This window comes from Gobio gobio (genome assembly GCF_949357685.1).
Source record: "Gobio gobio genome assembly, chromosome: 15".
Taxonomy (NCBI): domain Eukaryota; kingdom Metazoa; phylum Chordata; class Actinopteri; order Cypriniformes; family Gobionidae; genus Gobio; species Gobio gobio.
In genome coordinates, this window is record NC_137108.1 from 25,312,955 (window position 1) to 25,333,727 (window position 20,773).

Genomic DNA, 20,773 nt, shown 5'->3' on the forward strand with positions numbered 1-20,773 from the left:
AAGGGGCCTCCAACCAAATTTTGCTTAGGGCCCCCAAAGGTCTAGGGCCGGCTCTGGTACAACATCAGTAACCTGATGAACCATTAGTAGTGATATTTCTGCATTACACATCATTTACTTGTAGATGTTGTGTAATATATAAAAACAGACCCAACTGTCATGACGTGCACACTCCTTGTTCTGAGTAATTGACTTATTCATTGAAAGGGGCGTATTCAAAATAATAGCAGTGTGTGAGGTTTAATTAGATAAATCACTCATTCTGTGAAATAACAGGTGTCATTAATTGAACCTTTATTAAGGAAGAAGGGAAGCAAATGGCCGTTCCAAACACTGTTCAGAGGAACAATGTAATTTGATATAAAAAAGGCAAAGAATCAGCCAATCATCACCCCCAGAAAGATCAAAGATTATCTAAAATTACCTGTAATAATAATAAATATCGAGTGTAATGTAATGCCTTTTAAATAAAACCTTTTAAATTAAATTTTAGAATTGAATTATTAAGCTATGTTCTCTAACATGGGTTCAGTGTGCAAGGAAAGTATTTGAGTATGTTTAGTGGTTACACCTCTATTAGACATTTTGGTATTATTAAATTATAGAAATATAAAGGCAGCTAAAGATGATTAAACAGATAGAAGAAAGAAAAGACCAATCAAAATTTATCATAAAAAATACACAAGACCAATCGAAATTCAGTATTCAAAATATCACAAGAGATATTTAGTCAGTTGCAAATTGAACATCAAACATTTTATTAATAAAAATCAACAAGACATTTTCAAACTTTAACCTTAATTTTCTTACAAATATCAACCAAAATAACACAGTTAAGTTGGAATAATCTAAAAAATAAAGTTTGAATGAGGCAATCTGTACATTTAGTTGTATTAATTGCAAAAGTTAAAATGTTAATGCTTATAGGTTTAGAACAAAACATAACCAGAATGTTCCATGCAAGAACTGTAATAACGTCTCATTCAACAACTGATTCATAATCTAATAATGTTTCTGTTTCTGTTTGTGTCTGTGCTGTAGTTCCTGAGAATTTAACCCTGAAAAACCCTGGCGAGTCAAACTTAAAAGTGTCTCCAGGGGGCGCCAGAATCCGACAAGCTGACAGAATGTCTGGCCTGTATAAAGACTTCAATCCAGGTACAGTTTCAGTGGAAAACTTCAAAACTGGCCAGCACTACTGGGAAATAGAGGTCAATAAAAAGCCAGACTGGACTGTGGGGATTAAGATGGGTCAGCTTAAGTCAGCTGAGCGTGAGATCCTGCTCCACCTTAAACATAATAAAGGATACGTTCTGTCCTGTGATGGAAAGGACACTCCATTAAGTACACGAGACAAACCACAGAAAATAGGGTTGTATCTGGACTGTGACAGAAAGCGGGTGTCGTTCTATAATGCTGACAACATGTCTCGGTTGACCCAGATAAACTACAGCTCAAAACAGTCTTGCTGTCTCAGTCTGGTGCCAGGACTTTATCTGGATGGAACGAATAGTGACCCTCTCACTGTCTGCTCATATGACTTTAACACTGGCAAACACTAACATGCAGTTATAGCCGCAACATTTTCTAGACATGATATTGTTACTTAACCGCTTTGAAACCAGACCGATTGATATCTGGGTCATCAACGATGAAATTAAAATAAAAACGTTTTGATCTTTCAAACTGTGTCTCCTAATGACACATCATGATGGCATGAACTAAAATTTATAAAAAGTATGTTGTGGGTGGGAAAGATAATCATTCATATATTTTCTTATTTGGGGTTAGGAGGAAACATGAGTAAGCATTTGACTTTGCCTTGAAATGATCAGTGAACAAATAATAATAATACAAAAAAAACATCAAAATACATCTATACATATGTCATAATAATTAACAGACGTGTGTATCATCATTTAGAATGGACTATTGAAATATTTAAAAGCCTTCTGTAAAAAGTTTATAGATCAGAGGAAATAAAGTTAGAGAGGTGATGTATGCTATATTATGATTTCTGAGTGTGGAAATAACCATTCATGTTTATTAAGGTAAATGTCTTCTTTTTTATATAATTTTTATATGGAGCACTGGAAAATTATAATATTCACAAACATGAAGATGAATCTTGCTGTAATCTAGCCTTTTATGTGTGTTTTATTCTAATACTGTAGGCATCTCCATTTCCTCTGGGTGATGTGAGTCTTTCCTTCCTACAAAATAATTAAATACAATTTACTGGCCTCTCATAATTTTTTATCATGATCACAGATTGTTACAGATCAATGTGAATCATAAGATTCTGTGCCGCTCAAAACTCACCAGCTCTTCTTGCACAGATGATCTGAAGAAGAATCACAGTAGGAGCAGCAAACGCTGCAATCTCAAGAATAATCATAATCACTACAGGAAAGATGGATGGACAGATGATAGAGAGAAAGAAGAGAATGAATCTGTGAAACTGTAAATGACTTTTGAAATCAAGAATATAAAACAACGAACAATTATTTACAAATTCACTGGCAATTTAATGGTATAGAGTTATCAGCATGAACATGCAAAGACTTTTCATACCTCTGAATAATGATCCCGCATCCGTACAGACTTTATCTGATTGTGTGTCAAACGTCAAACAGTTAAAACAAACACTGGAATGTAGAATATTTATGTACTGACAGCATCTAAAACGTACAACCTTTTATGTATGAAGACATTTCAGATGTACAATTATACAAATCCTTTGAGGTTTTGGATAATGAAATTATAGAATTAATAATTTTATTGTGGTTAAAGCTTTTATTGTAGTCGGATCAATTGTGACAAAAAGTGCAACCACTGAAGTGAGAGACTAATGCTGTGTGACTGATCCTGTACCTTGTGGTGTCAGAGCTTCTGCTGTAGTTTGGCTTGATTTCTTCTCAGAGTTTAAGCTGCTGACGGGAATCAGTGTTGATGAATCGACTGGAGCTGCAGGAATCAGTGTTGATGAATCGACTGGAGCTGCAGAAGATAAATGTTCAGATGCAGGACATTAACATCATATTTTCATACTCAATCATTACATCACATGATGGCATATTTTTTGTGATCCATCACTGTTTACAGTGGCAGTTGTTGGGAAGAGAGGTGTTTGTTTCCATTAAGGCTGTTTCTAGTTAAAGCAATTGTTCAGGCCCCAAGACACTGCAATGCAAAGGGTTTTTTTCCTTTTTCTTTTTAAATTTAGTCAGCTTTTATGGCTCAATTAGACAGTTTTAGGGGGGGATTGTGGCGCAAAAGGGAAGAGTGCAAGTAGAGAGCTGTAGCTTAAAAGTTTTTTCATCATCATGAAGCTCACCTACAGCCAACAGCCAGACCACATACATGAACGTAAGCAGCTTCATTGCTTCATTATTAGATAGTGATTGTTCATTGTCATGAATAAAATTTCAACAATTCGCTAATATTTGCACTTGTGTCCTGTTTTTCAAAGTTAAAGAACTAGAAATTATGTTCAGTGAATAATAGAGGCAACTAGAATGTACATTTCCTGAAGAAAATGTGAGTGGTGCTTGCCGTGGCAAAACTCACCACCCGGTTGCTAGGTTGTGAATACTGGTTTCTGACCCGAAACAAAAGAGCCCACCCCCATGTCTGTACGATGTTCTGGTGCTGAATATAGCTTATTCATGTGTTTGTTCGGTTGTTAGGGTACTCTAAATGGTTGCTATGGTGTGGCTGTACAGTTTATGGGGTGATATTTAAAGACTATTGGCCAGTCTGAGTCAAAAGAGCCCAACTCTGTATTTCTACTATGCTCTGGTGCTGAGATATGGCTTGTTAATGTTGATATACGGTTGCTAGGGTGATGTAAATGGTTGCTAGGGCGTGGCTATGAAGTTTGAATGTTGCTACTTATTAGCTGCTTGATAGGGTCATTCAAATGAGACCAGCCCCAAGTCTCTGTGATTTTCTCAATGGGGACCAATGGGGTCAATGGGGACTTATTCGGACGATTTGGTGGTTGCTAAAGTATGGCTAGGTGGTTGATAGGGCGTTGTTAGTCGGTTGCTAAGGTATTCTGGGTGGTTGCTAGGCAGTTGCTATGGTGTTCTGAGTGGTTGCTAGGTGGTTGCTAGGGTATTCTGGGGTTGTTAGGGTGTTGCTATGCGGTTGCTAAGGTATTCTGGGTGGTTGCTAGGCGGTTGCTATGGTGTTATAGGTGGTTGCTAAGGTGTTCTTGGTGGTTGCTAGGGCGTTGCTAGGTGGTTGCTAAGGTGTTCTGGGTGTTGCTAGGCAGTTGCTAGGGTATTCTGGGTGGTTGCTAGGGTGTTCTGGGTGGTTGCTAGGGCGTTGCTAGGCGGTTGCCAAGGTGTTCTGGGTGGTTACTAGGCGGTTGCTATATATTCTGGGTGTTTGCTATGGTGTTGCTAGGCAGTTGGTACTTCTCACAGATGGTTACTATGGAGTTTTTATAGAGTTGTTAGCATGTTCTTAGCCTGATTTAGCACTTAGCTAGTCACTAATAGCATGTAGCTATTCAGTGCTAGCATGTGTAGCATATTGGAAGTGCTGTTTGCCCAACCCCCATGTCTCTATGATGTTCTGATGCAGAGATATAGGTCTTGCTAAACGGTTGCTAGGGTACTCTCTTTGGTTGCTATTGAGTGGCTGGGCAGCTGCCAATGATGGTACTCCAAAAGCTGCTTGTCAGTATGAATGACATAAACCAACCCCCATGCCTCTACGACTTTCAGATTAAAAGATATAGCTCTTTGTATTTGGGTTGCTAGGGTGCTTGATAATGGTTGCTAGGGCGTGGCTAGGAAGGTAATTTGTGATTGGCTGTTGATGCCCCGAGTCAAACAAACCCACCCTCTTGTTTCTATGACACTTCTATCAAAAGATATCCCTTTGATGTTTTTCAATTGAAGTCTATGGGATCAGTTGCTAGGGTTCTGTAAATGGTTGCTAGGGTAAGAGAAAGAGTAAGAGAAACACATGAGTTTAATGGGACATCCCTCCCCATAGTAAATTAACGGGGCAAATATGGGCAGCTCCTGCGCCCCAGGGGTAAAACTCACACCCCATTGTGAGGTATGTTCTTACAGGGCCTGACAGCCTCTTCAAATGTGGAAACCCACATGTTTCTACCAAATCCTCGCTCTGAGCTATGAGTCTTCAAAGTTTTTCGCAATGCAAAGCGCATGGGATACAGGCAAGCCCCACTAATAAGGTAATAATATTTCTCTCATGGTCCCTTTATGCCAAGAAATGGCCCTGGTTACCATATAACCACATAAGCAGTTTATGCCTCATTTATATGAGAGTGAAACACACTAAACTAGAAACCTTCAGTTTGTCCTGAATAAATGACCTTATTAATCATCATGTCTTGTCTCTGTATCATAAATGTATCATACTGTATCATACTGCACCTGAATACTTGACAGTAAATGAGGTTGAGGTCTTCGGTTGATTTCTCTGAAAAGAAAAGTGTTTTATATCCTACCTACAATTTTGGCAAATGTATTTTAATTTACGGATATTTGAATATTTGAATAAGACATGGATACTGAAGGAGCAATGTGATGGCATAAACAGAATTTACAGTCCGCCTATCTCATATTGTCCTAATGTATTGTACCTTTAAACATGTTAGTAGGATATTATGAAAATCTTCATATGGAAATAATAAGCAGGTGAGAACCTGCATACTAACATCATATATGGTAATTTTGGGGAGGATATGGGGTTGGGATGCATGCACTCCACTGATTAGGATTAGGATTTTTAAATGTGACTGATCCTGTACCTTGTGGTATCGGAGCTGCTGCTGTAGTTCGGCTTGATTTCACTGGAATCAGTGTTGATGAATCGACTGGAGCTGCAGAAGATCAATGTTCAGATGCAGGACATTAACATCATATTTTCATACTCAATCATTACATCACATGACATGCAGTTTGTTTAATAGTATTTACATTGCAGTTGTTGAGAAGAGAGGTGTTACTAGAACCAAATGAAGCAATTTGTGCCTCATTTAAATGAGAGTGAAACACAGTGAGCTGCAGCCCATAAACCTTCAATTTGTCCTGAATGAATGACATCAATAATCATGTCATATGTCTCTGTAACAGAAAGTCTTCTTAAACCGATTCATTTTTTCTTTTACCTGAATCCTTGACAGTAAATGAGGCTGAGGTCTTCAGTTGATTTCTCTGAGTAACCTGACATCTCCACTCTCTGTTGTGATCTTCATTCAGGAGTGTTGTAGTCAGATTGCTGGTACAGTGTGTTGGGGAGACTGATATCTGATATCTGGAGTCTGTCATCAGATTCACACCAGCCTGATTCACCCAGATCAGCTGAATTCCATCAGTACGGACCAAAGTATCACAAGAGACTCCATATGAATGCAACTGACAGGAGAGAGTCACAGATCTGCCTGGTCTGATCTCAGTCTGCGAGGATGATGAAGAGACTGAAACAGAAAATAAAGCAGAAATCACATGTCAGATTCAGGCTTTTCAGTAAAGAATTCAAAGAGAGGTTTTCTTTTGAAATTGAACATCATATAATTAATTTATAATGAACATGAATTAATTAAATCAGTAATCAACTCATTTACAGAAACACTGACCATGAAGAACATGCAGATAAACACGTGCATCAGTTCCTTGTTGTACTCCAATTCCATTCACATATTGTCGACAGATGTAAAGCCCATAATCTTCTTGTGTGACTTTCTTGATGTTCAGAGAGCAGTCAGACCCCACACTCAGTCTCTCACGTCTCTCTATGCCATTCTTTGTTTTCCCTCCAGCAATCAGTTCAACTGTCGTCTTTGAATGTCTGTCATAGAGCCATGCAGTTGATGTGCAGCCAGAAAGAGCATTATTACAGGGCAGACTGACATTTTCACCAGAAGTGCTGAACACATGAGTTATGTCTGCTCCACTGGAACCTACATATTAATATTAAACAGTAAAATAACTATTTAAATGTATTAACCATGAGTTACGTCTGCTCCAATGAAGTACAGTAAATTTGAGTGATCACATTTTAATAAATCTAAATAAATTGTCAAAGTGAATAAAAAAACACCACATGAGATCATAACATGAATTCCATTAAGAATAAATATTAAAATCTCTCTCAGTCAGACTCTATGCTAGAGTAATTAAATTAATTCAACTAATTAGGATCTTCACATTACAGATCTTTCATAACATTGTATAGATCATATATATATTTATTTATTTATTTATTTATTTATTTTTACCTGTCAGAAGTGGACAGAGAATGATCAGTCGCAGCAGACACACATGACACTGATCAGCCATTTTCTGTTTCTGTCAGTCTTTCTTTTCGTTATTCAGTTACCGTTCTTTCTTTAAACATCATCAGCCCCTCCTGTAGTTGTTAACTTCCTCTGATCTGATCATCTGAATGTTTAGAGCTGACACTATGATTTCACACTATACTGACACAGCTGTGACTATACTGTGATACAGCTGCATTTCACTGACACTATATTCATGACAGACAAAATGTAAATATGCTAAATTATTGTTAAGTCAAAAATGTGCAATTCAAAGATGCCCTGTCCATTATGGCAATAGATATCAAGTTGTCATTGTAAAATAATCTTTGTAATTTAGACTCTGATTGGAGCCTTTAATTGTAAAAGTTTGTTTGCAAATAATGCAGAGTCAAGAATATCTTACGATACTCATTATAATCATATTACAACACACAGAGACTCTCCATAAACCAATGTAATCTAATTTTCTGGTTTGAGTTCTAATATTTTCTGAGCTGTCAGTTCTTTGTTTGCTGAGGCTGGGAAACATGTTAGAACGGAATGTGAGTTCTCAAGTTAGTTTGACCACTGGTTTAACAAAAATAGAGCAGTCTGATCATCTCTGAACCCACTTTAGACAGATGGCTGTGAATTCTCACACATTCAGTTGGCAGTTCCTCTTTTTTAAGTGGGTTTCCTTTCATATACATTTTTTGCTATAGTTGCTGCAAACCACTTACAAATTGTTAGTGGTGCAGTGTATAATTGCTTAGTTCCAAAATGTGCTCCAACACAGCTGGCTGTAATTTACAAGTAAAAAAAATAAAAAATAAAATTAGTTGATTTAGGTGTGTTTAATTATAGAACTAAACTCTGCAGTATAAATTGGTTTTCCAGGACCATAAGAATTAACCAGATATAAAGTGTGGTTCTATTCACATACATTTTTGCACAATTGCATGGACAAGTGGTTCCCAAACCTGTTCCTGTTTTCCCAAAACTTCACAATCTGAATCTCTCCTTTTGCCTGCACATCCATTTTAGCTCTTGGAGTCTCGATTAAGGGGCTGATGACCTGAATCACATGTGTTTGATTATATAGGGAGACATTAATGTGCACTGAGAAACAAGTTTGGGAACCACAACATTTCAATGACATTGGAACGTAAAATATCTTATTGACAACATTCAAACTGTACAACATTTATATATGGAAAGTTGTGTATAAATAATTATGAATCCTCTGAGGTTCATAGAATATTGAAATTACGAAATTATGGAATGGTTCATTTTTCCATTGATGCGGGCTGAGCACTACTAATACCCTGGCTGTATCCAAAACCATCCCCTATCATTCACTATTCCCTATACATTAAAAGTCCACTTGAAGGAAGAATGAATAAAAAAACAGAGTGAATTTGTGCACCGAGTTGCCGGAAGGGCTGCTGCTTTTGCGTAGTTTGTGCTTGCCTTTTAATAATCATTTGATATTTAGCTAACTGGCAGCTCCAGTAGTAATGCAATTATTTAAACATCCATCATGGAAACCATGGCCCTTACAGCGCATTAAGGATATTCTCTATAGTCTATAGCAGTTGATTTTACAGTTGAACACTCGTTATTGCTGTGCATTATGGGATTGAATGAGTGTGCTTTATAAAGTCCACTATGATTTCAGACACAACAACAAATGGCTGTCCCTTCTAATAGTGCACTACATAGGGGGCGATTTCGGCCACAGTCTCTCTCTGACAGAGTTTCCTGCATATGCACTCTTCAGCAGCAACAACACAACATCACTAGCACAGCATGAAACAAATAATTTGACCAGTTGGCTCTTTTTAGCCAATCAAAAACATATCATTATAGTCTTATTTAACAAATGACTCTAATGAGCAGGTTAGTTTTACTTGGTCAAACACAGGCAGCCTATTAATTGTGAGTCATAAATAAATGTGGTTGTATTTATGTTCCATATAAAAAGACTGTGAAAAGTAATTTAAAACCTTTAATTATTCAAACATAAATTTTATTTATTACAAAAATAGTACATATTGTGGCTTTAAATAAAGCATTTCTGAGCATCTCTGCATCAGTCACTAATGAGAGGAAGTTAACAGTGTCGCTTGGGTCTTAAAACAGTTATGGTGCAACATCATATTTACAATGAAAAAACAATTCTGACCTCAGCGCTACACACCAACAGAAAAAGATTTGAACAAACTCAAAATCCATTGCATCTGTATCCCAAAAGCTTAAACCCATACAAGAAGAGGTTCAGGAGAACTACAAGATAATATCTATAATTGCAGAAAATACATAACACTGTAAATATACATGTTTGACAGGCTACTTCATGTCATACATTTATTATTGACAAATACAATCTAATATTACAAGCATTTCTGGAAGCTGCTCAAACTATTTTAATTCCTATCATATTGTAGATGAGTACATAATCATGTGCTTTTTCATAAATACAACAAACTAACAATGAATAGCCTGCAGTAATCAATCAACAAAATTTATGATTTAATGAGAATGATCTAAGAAAAAAAAAACTGTCAAGATTAAACTTCTAATTCCTCTATGCATTATATCATAAGGCCTTTGTATAATTAATGCCCGTTTTACTCATTTGTGACTGTTCTTGTTCACAGAGGCATAAAGTTGACTGCAGTCGTCCTGAGGTCCAGCTGTTGCTCCTCTGATGGAATCGTAAGTCACTTTATCATCACCATTAACCTGAATGAACATCACAGATATTGTCACACAAGATGCGAGTTTCAACCCACAGATATTACAGCCTCTTGTTAGATTTTAGCTTTAATTTGCATTTCAGAATAAAACTGATTTAGGTATAGCCTGCAAACTAGTATGTTGAGAGAAGATGGATGGCATTAGTGGACACTGATGGAACAACAAGGAAGTGTTTACTCACCTTGTTCTCTTTGTCTTTGTCTTTTCTGTACGTGACAACCTCAGTATAAGTCACATCATCTTTCTGCTCCTAAACAATGAAGACATGGTGAACCAAGTTATTATTAAATACCTGAAATGTTGCATCAATGGTTCCAATATTTATTCTTATCTGTGACATTTAGACAAGAAACAGTACAAAACACTAACGCATTTAGCTGATGCTTTTACAGACTAAAAACTACATATTTCACAGGGACAGTTCACACTGGAGAAGTGATTATGGACACAATACAATCCCAGCTCATGGATCAACTTCACATGTCTATGGCACTTACCACAGAATCATCAGTCCCGCTTCTGTTATCTGAAAAATAATGGTGCCTCATGTAATAGGAATACTTTTGATAAAGACAGAAAAACAAAACACAGAATGTCTGCAGTGCAAGTTAAAAGTGTCTAAAAAAAACATTATTTTTCTTGTTAATTGATTCCATTTCACTTATTACAGGAATTATGTTAAAATTGCATAATTTTGAAATCAGTAAAATCTTACAAACCATAGTTCACTTCAAACCAAACACTTCAACATCTTTATCATCATACCTTTCCAAATTTCTATGATAAAACTGAAACTGACGTCAGATTTCTTGGACTTTTTGTCTTTTGTTGGTTGTAACAAAATAAGAGGAACTCAAACTCACCAGCTTTTTTTCTTTTACGAATCACCCATAGAATAACAGCAGGAAGAAGAACAGCCAATGCAGCAACAACACCAACAATCCCAAACACTGAGGGAGAGACTATAGAGGGACACATTCAGATCTCGATGTTTACTGTATATTACAGTCAATTACAGTATGATATAAAAACCACAACTACTGACAGACACATAAAATGGTTAATTAGACATTTAATACCATACTTATTTATGATTATAATAAAGAAAATTAATCTTTGTGAATGATGAGTAAAGTTAACAAAAAAACTTTCTTGCTTAGTTTACAGCTGGGAGGATCTGCAATCATTTGAACTACTGTTACCACTTTATCCGAGCTGTTATTAGTCATGCGGTTTAGCGGTTACCAATAGGGTGTCGCCATCAGGCGGTCCAACACCATTACAAATAGTCTATAAATAATATAATCAGCCAGCAACACGATGAACACTGCCGCAATATTACATTAATATTCACTATAATCGATAACGCACGATGGTCCCAGTTGTGTTTGAATGAAACAAAAGAGTGAGAAAAGTTATTTTGACGTGTTGAAAGTCATCTGCACACTACAATTTATCTCATATGTTTATTTAGGACGTCCATGACACAGGTATTTACGACTGTTTGGATGAGATGTCTCATTGATCTGATTCTTAAACTTTTCACATAACAGTATTAGTTTTCATGTTGATGGATTGTTGGTGACGTGTTCAAAAGACTTAACTATCAGCTGCTCAAAAATCTACAAAGGAATTATTCACACAACTTGAGAATCACTCACATGACTGTCTCTGTAGTTGATGATAGAGGATGGATTTTAGTTCAGATGTGCCATTTATGTACAATCAAAAATACTAATTGACTGCACAAAAATATGAAGTTAAAAGCATTCCTTTTACAAACGTATTTAAAAGATTTAATAAAAGATTTATTTCAACTGCTGTTGTCACAAGGTTTGTGAAAAGCTGTACTTCCTCAACAAAGGAATAGATACCAGTTCTACTGTAACTGACACTGTAAAGCACTGAAATGGGTAAGACCAACATAAAGGCCTTGCTGTGTTTCAATTGCATGTCTGTAAGTCATGATCAGAGTTTGAGATAATGGTCTGAATATATGTATAAGGGAGTTTTTTGTTCAGATACTCCATAAAAACCCCATCTTATTCATCTTATTCCTATTTGACTTAATTGCCTTGCATTTTATTCTGGTTAGCAAAAACTGCCTTGCATCCTCTTCTGTTACGTTACATTAATAGCCTTCTGTAGAAATAGATCATGTTTTATCAGCTGGAATTGGTCATTACATCTGTACACGGCATCATGCCTTGTATACCGTATGTTACTTTTTATTTTTTTATTCTGTTGATGATTGATTATTTTGAGAGGTAGATTTATACAGACACCATGGTCATGACTCCATGTGTAACAAAAGGACCTGGGCCTGATGTAGAAAGTTGCATATGCACAAAATGGGCATTGAAATATGTGTAGGGGGAGACCGGGTATGGTTGTAACATGGAGAGAGTTGTAACACCACCAATTCTACCAGTGTTCACCTGCTTCCTCTAAGATAGCTTTATGAATGGTTGTCAAGGCTGGAAATAGGCACTTGCTGATTTTATAAAGAAAAAAAAAGATTTTGAGGTAATCATTTTTTGACCAAAACTATATTTTGTTTAGTACTTTTGTACTAAACAAACTTGTAGATAAAATCATTTGACATATATTACATTGTAGTTTCTCAGGCAAAATATAATGCATTGCTAATTTCAAACCATTACGCTAATATTGCTTGCTAAACACTGACTGACAGGGGTGTTACAACCATCCCCTTATGCAACTAATCATAATTTTTACTAATTTTCCAGAATGTTTTGGATTGTTCTTATGTAACAGCACTGATAGCACTACTTTCCCATTTAAAGGTCCCAAGGCATGGCATTTTTCTATTATTTTATAATGTTTCCTGAGGTGTACTTATATTGTTAGTATGACTTTTACATCATAAAATGTCATAATTTAGAAATAAAAGGCATTTTTTCTATACTGCTGTTTGCCCTGTGGCTGAATGCCCTGTTTCAAGAGGCGTGTCTGCTGTGAGACTTCAGTAAAAACGCCCACTGTTGTGATTGGCTGACATCTTTGCATTTTAAATGAGCGGAGGGGGCGTGGTTTAACGAGGTCTACGAGGCACGAGCAGGCACGAGCTGCTGCCAGAGAGACGGATGGACCGGAGTTCACTTCACATCAGTTCTCAGCATGTCTGAACTGTTTTAGTTACAGCATATACTTCAGGTTATTAGTCTATTTCTAGTCGGAGGGGCTGTCACTCATGTCAGAAAGTTAGTAACTTTAGTAAATTATGGATCAGCGCTGACTGGAGACGCGAACCGTTTAGAACGATTCAGTCCGATTTGGTGAACTGATTCGGTTCACTAAAAAGAACTGGTTCAAAAGAAAGATCGTTCGCGAACCGGAAATCACTAATGTACCAGAGACTGAGCTCAGCGATTGCTAACAAACTTATTTATAGTAACTACTGAGTTATGAGAGTGCTGTCTGTCAGCGCGAGTTTATTGTGTTTGTATCTGAGAGTTCTGAATAAACACGAGTCCCAGTCACGCCGAGTCCGTCTTCATCATTATTACCAACTTTGTAACACATGCAAAGTACCATTACAGCTGTCGAGATGAACGAGTTAAAAGTAAGTGTTGATAATAGCATTATTTTTAAAATAAAATAAAAGCGTCAGTGACGCGCGTTGAGTACACAGCGCAAACAAAGACACAACAGCAGTAATCGAATGTACCGGTAATCCAGTTTATTGTGGGGCTAGGCTGGCTAGCCCGAATATGCTCACGCTTACCCCCCTTCTGCTTAATCTCACGCCGCGTTTGGTGCCTCCGCTATGGGCCAGATGCAGTACTGGGGGTCGGGGATGTTGAAGGCCACCGGCCAGTGCAGAGCTTCGGCGTGTGTGAGGCCGATGTTGAGCAGAAACTCATGACTGTATGCACATTTTAGAACCGATAGACGCGACGAGGACGTACAAAAACACTGACTCACAAGATAGAAAACACGAAAACACCGTTCTGTCGGGAGAGAAAGAAGCCGCATTGTGTGCACGAATAATAAATAATTAGCTACACATCAGAAATCACTGATCACAGATCAGAAGGAACTGAAAAAAGACTTCTGTTTTCATTTGTACATCCAAACACTGAGAAACTGCCAGCGTTCACAAGCAATGATCTCTATTCTCTCGAGCGTTTGCATGGGTGTGCCAGATTCTATGGGTGGAGGAAAGGGAGGTAACCGTTCCTGCTTGGACGTCAAACCAGGAGACTTCAGGATTGGCTCGTCTGGCCTGTCATTCTCTCAAAGGCAGAGAAAGACAGCCAGAACTCGGTTTTACACCGATCAACATTTCTATCCACTTGGGGACAATATTCAGGCTAGGGGAACTCATATTAATGTTGAAAAACCTCATAAAATGAAAATTTCATGCCATGGGACCTTTAAAACATATTACATATGTCACTCTTATTAAATTATTTATTAATATAAATATGGATATGTGTAGTGGATGCGCTGCTTTTTAACACTTAACATTCCTGTGGAAAGCCTTGTTTTAATGCCAGAGAATTGCTTAGCACATGATAATTCTGCTTTAAATTGTATTCTAAATAGCAGGACAGAAAATATTTTCACAGTGATACACACTTGACTCTTACTAAGACGGCTTAGTTAGCAACATAGGTGGAATAATGACAGACACTCAAAGACTCTTTGAGCGGTCAAACTCTCCATAGGTCTGATGACACATTATAGCCTATACTGTGCAACAGCTGCTGAACTGCGAACTCTGTGCTGTTTCCTGCGCAGACAGACAGTCTTCCGCAGTCTTCCAATCATTTTTGATGAAATGTTTTGTAAATTATGTATAAGACACTGATGTTAGAAAACTGTTGCACTGCAAAATAAGTATCTGTTCAGTTTCCACTAAAAACATCTAAACATTATAAAATAGATGTTTATTTTATAGGCAAAACTGCATAAAAAAAAAAATAATAATAATAACTATTTGTTGCCAATAGGAACAGGGTTAAGTTAGAACAATTATTTTCTGAAACATTTCTCTGAAAAGTATTTTATACCCTACCTACATTTTGGGGAAATGTATTTTAATTTACGGATATTTGAATATTTTAATAAGACATGGATACTGAAGGAGCAATGCGATGGCATAAACAGCATTTACAGTCCGCCTATCTCATATTGTCCTGTCTTGTACCTTTAAACATGTTAGTAGGATATTATGGAAATCTTCATATGGAAATAATAAGCAGGTGAGAAAATGCATACTAAAACCTTATATGGTTATTTAGGGGAGGAGATGGGGTGGGGATGCATGCACTCCACTGATTAGGATTTCTAAATTTGATCAGGATTTTTGTGCAGGTTCTAGCATATGTATAGTTTTATTAATCTGAAAAAGTTTGTGCATACACACACTTTAAGGATGAAGGATGAATCTTCGCAAAGTTTAAACATCCCATTGACATAAAAAGGTTACTTTCCAGATAAAGTGTGATGATAAGTTTGTGAGAGCTAGACAACCCACTGAAGTGAGAGACTAATGCTGTGTGACTGATCCTGTACCTTGTGGTGTTGGAGCTTCTGCTGTAGTTCGGCTTGATTTCTTCTCAGAGTTTGAGCTGCTGACTGGAATCAGTGTTGATGAATCGACTGGAGCTGCAGGAATCAGTGTTGATGAATCGACTGGAGCTGCAGGAATCAGTGTTGATGAATCGACTGGAGCTGCAGAAGATCAATGTTCAGATGCAGGACATTAACATCACATGTGAGAGAATTGCTTAGCGCATGATAATTCTGCTTTAAATTGTATTCTTAATAGCAGGACAGAAAATATTTTCACAGTGATACACACTTGACTCTGACTAAGATGGCTTAGTTAGCAACATAGGTGGTGTAATGACAGACACTCAAAGACTCTTTGAGCGGTCAAACTCTCCAGAGGTCTGATGACACATTACAGCCTATACTGTGCAACAGCTGCTGAACTGCGAACTCTGTGCTGTTTCCTGCGCAGACAGACAGTCTTCAGCAGTCTTCCAATCATTTTTGTAGATTTTTTTTTTAATTATGTGTAAGGCACTGATGTTAGAAAACTGTTACACTGCAATATAAGTATCTGTTCAGTTTCCACTAAAAACATCTAAACATTCTAAAATAGATGTTTATTTTATAGGCAAAACTGCATAAAAAATTAACTATTTTTTGCCAATAGAAACAGGGTTAAGTAAGAACAATTATTTTCTGAAACATTTCTCTGAAAAGTATTTTATACCCTACTTACAATTTTGGCAAATGTATTTTAATTTACAGATATTTGAATATTTGAATAAGACATGGATACTGAAGGAGCAATGTGATGGCATAAACAGCATTTACAGTCCGCCTATCTCATATTGGCCTAATGTCTTGTACCTTTAAACATGTTAGTAGGATATTATGAAAATCTTCATATGGAAATAATAAGCAGGTGAGAACCTGCATACTAACATCATATATGGTAATTTTGGGGAGGATATGGGGTTGGGATGCATGCACTCCACTGATTAGGATTAGGATTTTTAAATGTGACTGATCCTGTACCTTGTGGTATCGGAGCTGCTGCTGTAGTTCGGCTTGATTTCACTGGAATCAGTGTTGATGAATCGACTGGAGCTGCAGAAGATCAATGTTCAGATGCAGGACATCATCATATTTTCATACTAAATCATTACATCACATGACATGCAGTTTGTTTAATAGTATTTACATTGAAGTTGTTGAGAAGAGAGGTGTTACTAGAACCAAATGAAGCAATTTGTGCCTCATTTAAATGAGAGTGAAACAGTGAGCTGCAGCCCATAAACCTTCAATTTGTCCTGAATGAATGACATCAATCATCATGTCATATGTCTCTGTAACAGAAAGTCTTCTTAAACCGATTCATTTTTTCTTTTACCTGAATCCTTGACAGTAAATGAGGCTGAGGTCTTCAGTTGATTTCTCTGAGTAACCTGACATCTCCACTCTCTGTTGTGATCTTCATTCAGGAGTGTTGTAGTCAGATTGCTGGTACAGTGTGTTGAGGAGACTGATATCTGATATCTGGAGTCTGTCATCACACTAACACCAGCCTGATTCACCCAGATCAGCTGAAGATCCTCAGAACGGACCAAAGTATCACAAGAGACTCCATATGAATGCAACTGACAGGAGAGAGTCACAGATCTGCCTGGTCTGATCTCAGTCTGCGAGGATGATGAAGAGACTGAAACAGAAAATAAAGCAGAAATCACATGTCAGATTCAGGCTTTTCAGTAAAGAATTCAAAGAGAGGGTTTCTTTTGAAATTGAACATCATATAATTAATTTATAATGAACATGAATGAATTAAATCAGTAATCAACTCATTTACAGAAACACTGACCATGAAGAACATGCAGATGAACAGGTGCATCAGTTCCTTGTTGTTCTCCACTTCCATTCACATATTGTCGACAGATGTAAAGCCCATAATCTTCTTGTGTGACTTTCTTGATGTTCAGAGAGCAGTCAGACCCCACACTCAGTCTCTCACGTCTCTCTATGTCATTCTTTGTTTTCCCTCCAGCAATCAGTTCAACTGTCGTCTTTGAATCTCTGTCATAGAGCCATGTAGTTGATGTGCAGTCAGAAAGAGCATTATTACAGGGCAGATGGACATCTTCACCAGAAGTGCTGAACACATGAGTTATGTCTGCTCCACTGGAACCTACATATTAATATAAAACAGTAAATTAATATGGTTAACTATTTAACTTTTAATGACATACAGCAAATATTTTCTTGATTATGAAAAAACTCAAGTATAGCCAACGCGACACAAACTTTCTCAAAAACTTTTAGCCATTCTCTATACCAATGTAATTCAATTATTTTTGTACAGATGATTGTTCACATTATACAGATCTTGCATAATATCTTATGGACCATATATAAATATTTCTTTACCTGTGAGAAGTGGACAGAGAATGATCAGTCGCAGAAGACACACATGACACTGATCAGCCATTTTCTGTTTCTGTCAGTCTTTCATTTCGTTATTCAGTTACAGTTCTTTCTTTAAACATCATCAGCCCCTCCTGTAGTTGTTAACTTCCTCTGATCTGATCAACTGAATGTTTAGAGATGACACTATGATTTCACACTATACTGACACTATAATGCAGGATAAAGAAGCCTCTATAAATATATGTGGTTTAGAGCTGTTTGGTTTGTTCTTGAGGGGCCACTGAAACTCATGACTGCAATTTTCAAAAGTGCACCTTTGAATATAATTGAAAGTTATTATTAGCGGTGCTTTCCTGTAAAGAAACCTATTACTATTCTGTGGGCTTAATATTATATATTATTCTTCCGTAGAAATTACAGACCCATGAATGAGGTGTCAAATCGACCGGCTTATTCGGGAAAGGTGTGCTATGACTTTTATAAGGGATCGGGTGTACGATGTTCGCCTCGGGGGCGAAAAAGTAGCCGAAAAAATCCCATGCGCTTTGCATTGGGACGAAATTTGACCCCTCGTAGCTCCGAGCGAGGATTTCGTAGAAACTCGCGTGTCACCACATTTGAAGAGGCTGACAGGCCCTGTAAGATGACACATCGCAATGGGGTATAAGTTGTACCCCTGGGGTGCTAGAGCTCCCCAAAATTCCTCAAATTTTCCCATTGACTTAAAATGGGGAACCAATCACTATGTCAGGATCACTGTAAACCCATCAAGCCACGCCCTAGCAACCATTTAGAGCTCCCTAGCAACTGATCCCATAGACTTCCATTGAAAAACATCAAAGGGATATCTTTTGATCGAAGTGTCATAGAAACACGAGGGTGGGTTTGTTTGACTCGGGGCATCAACAGCCAATCACAAATTACCTTCAACACTTCCTAGCCACGCCCTAGCAACCATTATCAAGCACCCTAGCAACCCAAATCTACAGACGGATATCTTCACATCTGAATGTCACAGAGGCACGGGGGTTGGTTTATATTATTGATACTGACAAGCAGCCTTTGGAGTATAATCATTGGCAGCTGCTAAGCCACTCCATAGCAACCAAATAGAGTACCCTAGCAACCGTTTACCAAGACCTATATCTCTGCATCAGAACATCATACAGACATGGGGGTTGGTTTATATCATTCATACTGACAAGCAGTATCATCATTGGATGCTGCCAAGCCACTCCATAGCAACCAAACAGAGTACCCTAGCAACCGTTTACCAAGACCTATATCTCTGCATCAGAACATCATAGAGACATGGGGGTTGGTTTATATCATTCAAACGGACAAGCAGTATCATCATTGGATGCTGCCAAGCCACTCCATAGCAACCAAACAGAGTACCCTAGCAACCGTTTACCAAGACCTATATCTCTGCCTCAGAACATCATAGAGACATGGGGGTTGGTTTATATCATTCATACTGACAAGCAGTATCATCATTGGATGCTGCTAAGCCACTCGACAGCAACCAAACAGAGTGCCCTAGCAACCGTTTACCAAGACCTATATCTCTGCATCAGAACATCATAGAGACATGGGGGTTGGCTTTTTAGCATCCCAGTAGCATCCGGGTGCCGAGTTTTGCCACGGCAAGCACCACTCACATTTTCTTCAGGAAACGTACATTCTAGTTATTGTATGGTATCACCATGCTTTTTTATCACCATTTTTGTACTGCTCTTGTTTTCTAGGAAGTACTTCACACCCAACTGAAAATTCAGAAAATATCATGCTGTCACATCACAAACACTCATCAGAACAACAATTACTTTCACATTTAAAAATGTTAAAATCAGCAATATATTTATGGGTATTATAATGAGCTTCAAGCATTGCCTGTTAATTGTGTATTAACTAAAGTAAGGTGCTCATATTTTGTTCTTTTTTTCTCAGTCCTAATAGTCGTCTACTCTTTATGTTATGGTGTGCTAGTTATAGTATTTTCAGAGGTGTGAGCACAATGTTGAGGTTTAGAAACATCTTAATGTAGAGTGTGAGAACTCACACTGCATGGTTCATCCTACAGCGTGACTTATCAACTCTGAACCCACTTTAGACTGATGGCTGTGAACTCTCACACATTCTGACAGCAGTTCCTCTTCTTTCTTTAAGTGGGCTGCTGCATGGCTTTAAACTCTGTATCTTTTCAGTTTGTGACAGCATATTTTTTTACCTTTGTTTAATAAACAGAAGTTAAACACAATTTTAATTTATTATCCAAACAATTTGCTAATACTCAAATTAATTTGGAACCATTCTGTTCCACAGTAGGTGATATCGAGGTCAGATTTATCTAACCCTATAAGCATCATGTTAAAAGTGTCTGAGTGGGTGTTGCTGGTTCTCTGCCAGAATCACGTGTCCATCAGACTTTAGTGTCAAAGTAAAGAGGTTAGAAAAAGAAGTAGCATCCAAAATCAAAAATGTTTCCCTTGGGTGATGGAGTGGCACACATCCTGGTTCAGGCCCTAATGTGCTCTCACTGTCATTACTGCATCTCTCGCTCAGCTGCCTAAAGGTCAGAACAGCAGAATCAAGTCCTTCAGCATAAACAATAATATAAATAATCCGAGTCACATTTATTTATAAAGCATTTTTTTAAACAACAGCTGTTGGCCAAAGTGCTAGGTTTAAAAGACAACACTGAGGGTAAAAAATAAATAAAACACAATCACAAACAATGTTCAATAAAAGTAACACCACTATACTTGCTTAGTTTTAAGA

At 37.4% G+C, this 20,773-nt stretch overlaps 2 protein-coding genes across 4 annotated transcripts; both read right to left on the reverse strand.

The window, feature by feature from the left end:
• Positions 1-699: 699 nt before the first annotated feature.
• Positions 700-7,421, reverse strand: LOC307138945 (uncharacterized protein). 3 transcript variants are annotated; one of them, XR_013818074.1, is made up of 9 exons: positions 7,265-7,421; positions 6,623-6,946; positions 6,155-6,463; positions 5,795-5,866; positions 5,418-5,463; positions 2,875-3,000; positions 2,575-2,610; positions 2,323-2,403; positions 732-2,213 (listed from the first exon to the last, which is right to left on the reverse strand). XR_013818074.1 is itself a non-coding variant. In XM_079837669.1 (8 exons), exons 1-8 carry the CDS (start codon positions 7,323-7,325, stop codon positions 2,158-2,160), a joined length of 1,065 nt encoding a protein of 354 aa, XP_079693795.1. In that variant the 5' UTR covers positions 7,326-7,377; the 3' UTR covers positions 700-2,157. The 3 variants fall into 3 exon arrangements, 2 of the variants coding, with proteins under 2 accessions (XP_079693795.1, XP_079693796.1); XM_079837669.1 differs by lacking the exon at positions 5,418-5,463 and having other exon boundaries at positions 700-2,213; positions 7,265-7,377; XM_079837670.1 differs by lacking the exon at positions 5,418-5,463 and having other exon boundaries at positions 708-2,213; positions 2,875-2,967.
• Positions 7,422-9,275: 1,854 nt separating this feature from the next.
• LOC307138944 (uncharacterized protein) lies at positions 9,276-18,316 on the reverse strand. Its single transcript, XM_079837668.1, has 10 exons — positions 18,248-18,316; positions 17,993-18,175; positions 17,430-17,753; positions 16,962-17,270; positions 16,607-16,678; positions 15,590-15,748; positions 10,909-11,007; positions 10,543-10,571; positions 10,227-10,295; positions 9,276-10,030 (listed from the first exon to the last, which is right to left on the reverse strand). The coding sequence occupies exons 2-10, from the start codon at positions 18,051-18,053 to the stop codon at positions 9,920-9,922; spliced, it is 1,233 nt and encodes a 410-aa protein (XP_079693794.1). The 5' UTR covers positions 18,054-18,175; positions 18,248-18,316; the 3' UTR covers positions 9,276-9,919.
• Positions 18,317-20,773: the final 2,457 nt, after the last annotated feature.